Source organism: Glycine max, chromosome 13 (genome assembly GCF_000004515.6).
Source record: "Glycine max cultivar Williams 82 chromosome 13, Glycine_max_v4.0, whole genome shotgun sequence".
In the NCBI taxonomy this organism is placed as follows: domain Eukaryota; kingdom Viridiplantae; phylum Streptophyta; class Magnoliopsida; order Fabales; family Fabaceae; genus Glycine; species Glycine max.
In genome coordinates, this window is record NC_038249.2 from 16,843,570 (window position 1) to 16,848,360 (window position 4,791).

Genomic DNA, 4,791 nt, shown 5'->3' on the forward strand with positions numbered 1-4,791 from the left:
TTTTAATTATTCATATGGGCACTCAGTTGAATCTTATTTAGATAAGGACAAAATTTTGATACAATTCTTTAACTTCTTTAAGTGTTGTTTGTGTTATTCTCCATTCATAATTCGAGTTTAATCTCGGTAATTCACATAACAAATATTTGTGTTAAAGAATTATGCAAGTTATTGTGCAATAACTATATAACTAATTAAGTTTTATGTTTTAATTAATTAGTAAAACCAAAAGTTATAAGATTGATTTAATAATAAAAAGAAAAAAAATAATAAAAGAAAAGGTCATGCGTTTGAATTTCAATCAACCAACTCATTTAACCCACCCAAATTGATTGGGTTGAGTTATGTTGTTCAATCCTTGAACATGCATAACCTAACCAACACAACCCACCAATCTAACAAGTCAAATAATAGCTTGAGTTAGGTTGACTCATCAGGTTTTTTTCCCTCCCTTGAATTAGGTTTTTTTCTCTTTGTAAAGAATTGTGAAGGCCCCTAAAAGGGGATTTGTGTGTTGATTAGAATTTAAGACAAATAAACATTGTAGCCTAAAGTTTGTGATCATAATCTCTGATGTAATAAGTGAGTTTTGTTACTTACTAGTTTCATAACATTTTTTTTCTCTTTTATTAATTATATTTGATCATAAAATTTTGTAGAAAATTTTAGAAAAATAAAATGATTAAAAGTTTTATAATATTGCTTAATTTAGCGGGCGGGCCAACTCAACTTAACTATGCAACTCACCCAAATTGAGTTGAGTTCATTTTTTTTATTTTAAACTTGATAGGAAAACAAATTCAACCTCATTTAACCCATTTTTTAGCAGATTAATTGGATTGTCCTGTTTAACATTCCTATTCGTAAGACTAGGCCACGAAGCTGACTTGAAGTTATCAACTGTGTTTCAGAGCTATTATCATATCCTTGTTGACACATGGGCAAATGATGAAAATGTGCGGAAGGCCCTTCATGTAAGAGAGGTAATGCTGCATTGGATCATTTAATTTTTAATTATATTTTAAGGATTACTTAATGAAAGCTGCTAGCTTTGCAAACTAATTCAACAATGCCATTTCAATAGGGAACTAAAGAGGAATTCCTGAGATGCAACAGAACCATGGCATACACCACAACTCGGCTAAACACAGTAGAATTTTATCGGAATCTCACTAATGCCAATCTCGAAGCTCTCGTTTACTGGTAATTAATAATTAATTTCCCCCACGAAAATTCTTTTGAGTGCAGATAAAATTTTCAGGTGTGCTTTGGTTAGTTTGTTTCTCTCTTCTTCTTTTTTTGTTTCATTTAACAAGTCGTATTTAGTAAGAAAATTTATATAAAAATTAGAATGTGTTATAAAAATGAGAGATGTGTGGATGCACAATTAGAGAGCAACTGAGTTTGGCCTCCTACTCACCTACTCAAAGAAAGGGGCAAATATGTAAAAAAGTAAATGTTGTAAAAATTATTTTTAATTATTAATAACTGACACAAAAAGTTGCACATGACTAATTATACCTTTCAATATTTCAATAATAAATCTAATGATTATAAGATAATGGACCACTTGATACTGTTACAAGATCTAACTCAGCTTGTTAAATTAAATGCGCATGGGTTACGGTAAACTTTCTGATGTTTTTGATTCTTACATGTAAAGAAAAAATGGACACCATAAACTACATAAAATCCTTATCCATGGTTTAGTCTAAAATTAAAAAACCCACTACAAAATTAAATAGACCTATTAAATAAGGAGTGAGACTCATTAAAATTTATAATTTTAAAAAATTTGAGTAAATAACAGAGAATGTTCGAAAAATCTATGTTTGACATGTTATTTAAGATAGATTTTAATTTTCCTTTTTACTAGTTAAATAAATTGTTTATTTGATAAATAAGTTTTTTTTTTTTATCAATTGTTGCATTCTTTTGAGATGTTACTTCAAGTAGTCTTTTTTAAAAACATTAGTTTTTAATTTTTTATCTTTATTTTCCTTTTGTCCTTAAAGTATTTATTATTTTTTTATTCTTTTTATATAAATTAATATTTTATTATATAAATTTTCTCTTCTTATACTCATAAAATAAGTTTACCAATTTACCTTTTACTTTACATAAGATAGGATTTTCTTATTTTTATTGTTCTATTACATAAATTTTTTAATAATAATACACAATTAGGTTATTTTATTTTATTTTATAGATATTTTTATGTTACATGATTTATTTTAACTATTATAGTATTCACAATATTTATTTCATTATTTCGGGATTATACTTCAAGATATTGATATTTATAGATGGTAGCTTTCTTTTATTTATTGTTATTATTGTTTGAATATTTTAATCATAAGATTATTAACATAATAAAAGTATGATGTCTAGCTAGTTAAAAATATATTATTTTATTTTATTTTACATTTGATTTGATTGAAAATATTATGTAAAAATTAAGATAATTAAAAGTAAAAAATGTAATTGAAATAATTGATTCATATATAAAAAATTATAAGAGTTTAAAATTAACTAACAACTAAAATTATAAATACATTAAAATATTTTTTTATCAAGAAAATAACATTAATAAAAATATCATATAAACGTACCTACTTTTGTTGTTTTATCTTTATTAGTTACTTCAAACACAAATAATTTTATAAAATACTTATAATATAATAAATTAGCTTAACAACGATCAAGTTATTAACTTTGAACTGCTAATTATTTTTTTAGTTTTGAGCCAGCTTGTTGACGTCATTTCTCTTTTGACATTGTTCCAACCGATCGAATTACATACACTAAAACATTAATTATGTTGCAGTTAAAGTTTATCTGATCAAACTAGTAATTCCTTTGCGGGTGATTAATTGCAGTGCTGATCTTGATATGAATGTACCACACCTGGGTACACAATATTGGATCAATTCATTCAACACGAGCATACGTGACAAATGGCGTGCATGGTTTGTTGACGGTCAAGTGGCTGGGTAATTAAGTTATAGTAATATTTAATTGTAAGGCTATTTATTTGGACTATTTTTTTAGCTTAAAATTACTTTAAGCTTATGATTTAAAATATATAACAACTTCGAAAATAAAATAAAAAATTATTTGATATTTATTTCTTTTAATTTAAAAGGTTCACTTGATATAAGGAGAAAAGAAAATATGAAGAGAGAGGTTTGAAAACAGAGAATATAAAGAGTGTCAATAGAAAAGACAGAGAGAATGAGTGAGAAAGATATAAGAAAAGAATCAACCTTTTTGTCTTAAACTTTTTCATTCCATTCGTTTTAAAAACTACTTATTGTCTTCTCTTTTTTCATAGAAAAACAAGTCATTTAATTTTTAAGAGCTTTTCAAAAGATGAAAGTTGATTCAACTTCTCTTTGTAAAGAGAAGTCCCCCAAAATATATGTAGCTTAAATACTACCTAAGTAAAATGCTAAATAATTTGGATACACACTTATATAGAGTGGGTAGCAGTAAAGTAATCCTCCTGAACCCAGTGCTCATTTTTATAAACAAATACAAATTAAAAAATAAGTTTATTTAAATATAATTTAAGTTGAAAATTGAGATAAAGTTTATATGAAAAAATCGTTAGTTAATTTCCTTATATGCTTACTTTTACTCTTAGAATGAATGTAAGAGGTCTAACTCAACCCCAAAAGCTAGCTCAAGGAATAAAGATTGTTCCTCCGTTATATATTCTAATTTGGTTTTGTTTTTAGAAGATGTGAGACTTAGGTATTTTCCAATAGTTATACAATTATATTGTTAACGTCTTTACTAATAAATATTATTGCATGTTCATTTTTATTTATAAATTCTCTAATTATTAATTGGGTTCAATCACTCTGTCATTCTGCATGTTTTTCTCAGCTCTTGATTCAACATCTTCATTTTTGCTTTAAAGCTAAACTATTTGCCTTCATATTAATTAATTAATAACATGTTTTAAATATTTCACAGATACACAGAAGTCCACAAAACGAAAGAAGACCACTACTTAACATATGTGATCGTGAAGGCAAGTACAACCCTTAATTTGAGATTAATATTTTAAAGTTATTTATGTCAATTTAATTATCTATTGTTTTGGTACGTAACATTTAATTAGGAATTTCTCTGAATAAATTGATTTATGTCTTTTGCCATTTTAATGCAATGCAGGGCGCTGGACATGTGGCCCAGACATTTAAACCCAAGGAAGTTTATCATTTGATCAATAGATGGTTTTCATTTTCTCTTATTTAAGATGACGCTTCAACTTCATGGAGCATCTCTATTTATCTATTCACAAGATAATATTAAGTTAATTTTTGCTATAGCTCTCTCAAATTGAGACCTGGAAATAACATGGTGACATCTCAGTTTAATTATTTAATTGATTTAACTCTATCACGACAACAATTTGTCAAAAATGCTCTATTTTAGTTGAATTTTTCACTTTCGCTCTGTCACTGCATTTACCTTTTCTTCTTTTCTTCTTTGACTCCCACGTAATTACTTATAAATCTCTCTTTTTTCCTCAATAAAATTTAACACCTTAAATATCTTTATCTTTATCTTTGCTCTACTGTTAACCTATGAAAAAGTTACATTCACTTGATAATTTGGACAAAATGGTGAGACTCATATCAACCCAAAGCCAACAATACTTAACTAGATTCTAAATAGGCATGGCAACAAAACTCAGATGTGTGACTATCATCTAAATTCGTTTTAACTTTGATATGGAATATTTGAGCTGATTAGACATGATTTTGACTATGGGGATTA

At 26.6% G+C, this 4,791-nt stretch overlaps 1 protein-coding gene across 2 annotated transcripts in view; it reads left to right on the top strand.

Annotated features, from left to right (window-relative positions):
• The window catches only part of LOC100798023 (serine carboxypeptidase-like 18), a 6,759-nt gene extending 2,368 nt beyond the window's left edge, over positions 1 to 4,391 (top strand). For both annotated transcript variants that reach the window (XM_014766221.2, XM_041008720.1), the window contains 5 exons: positions 912 to 983; positions 1,085 to 1,203; positions 2,880 to 2,993; positions 3,982 to 4,039; positions 4,183 to 4,391. In XM_014766221.2, the coding sequence (XP_014621707.2) occupies positions 912 to 983; positions 1,085 to 1,203; positions 2,880 to 2,993; positions 3,982 to 4,039; positions 4,183 to 4,266 (447 nt within the window). In that variant the 3' untranslated portion in view covers positions 4,267 to 4,391. The remainder of the gene's footprint in view (positions 1 to 911; positions 984 to 1,084; positions 1,204 to 2,879; positions 2,994 to 3,981; positions 4,040 to 4,182) is intronic.
• The last annotated feature ends 400 nt before the right edge of the window (positions 4,392 to 4,791 follow it).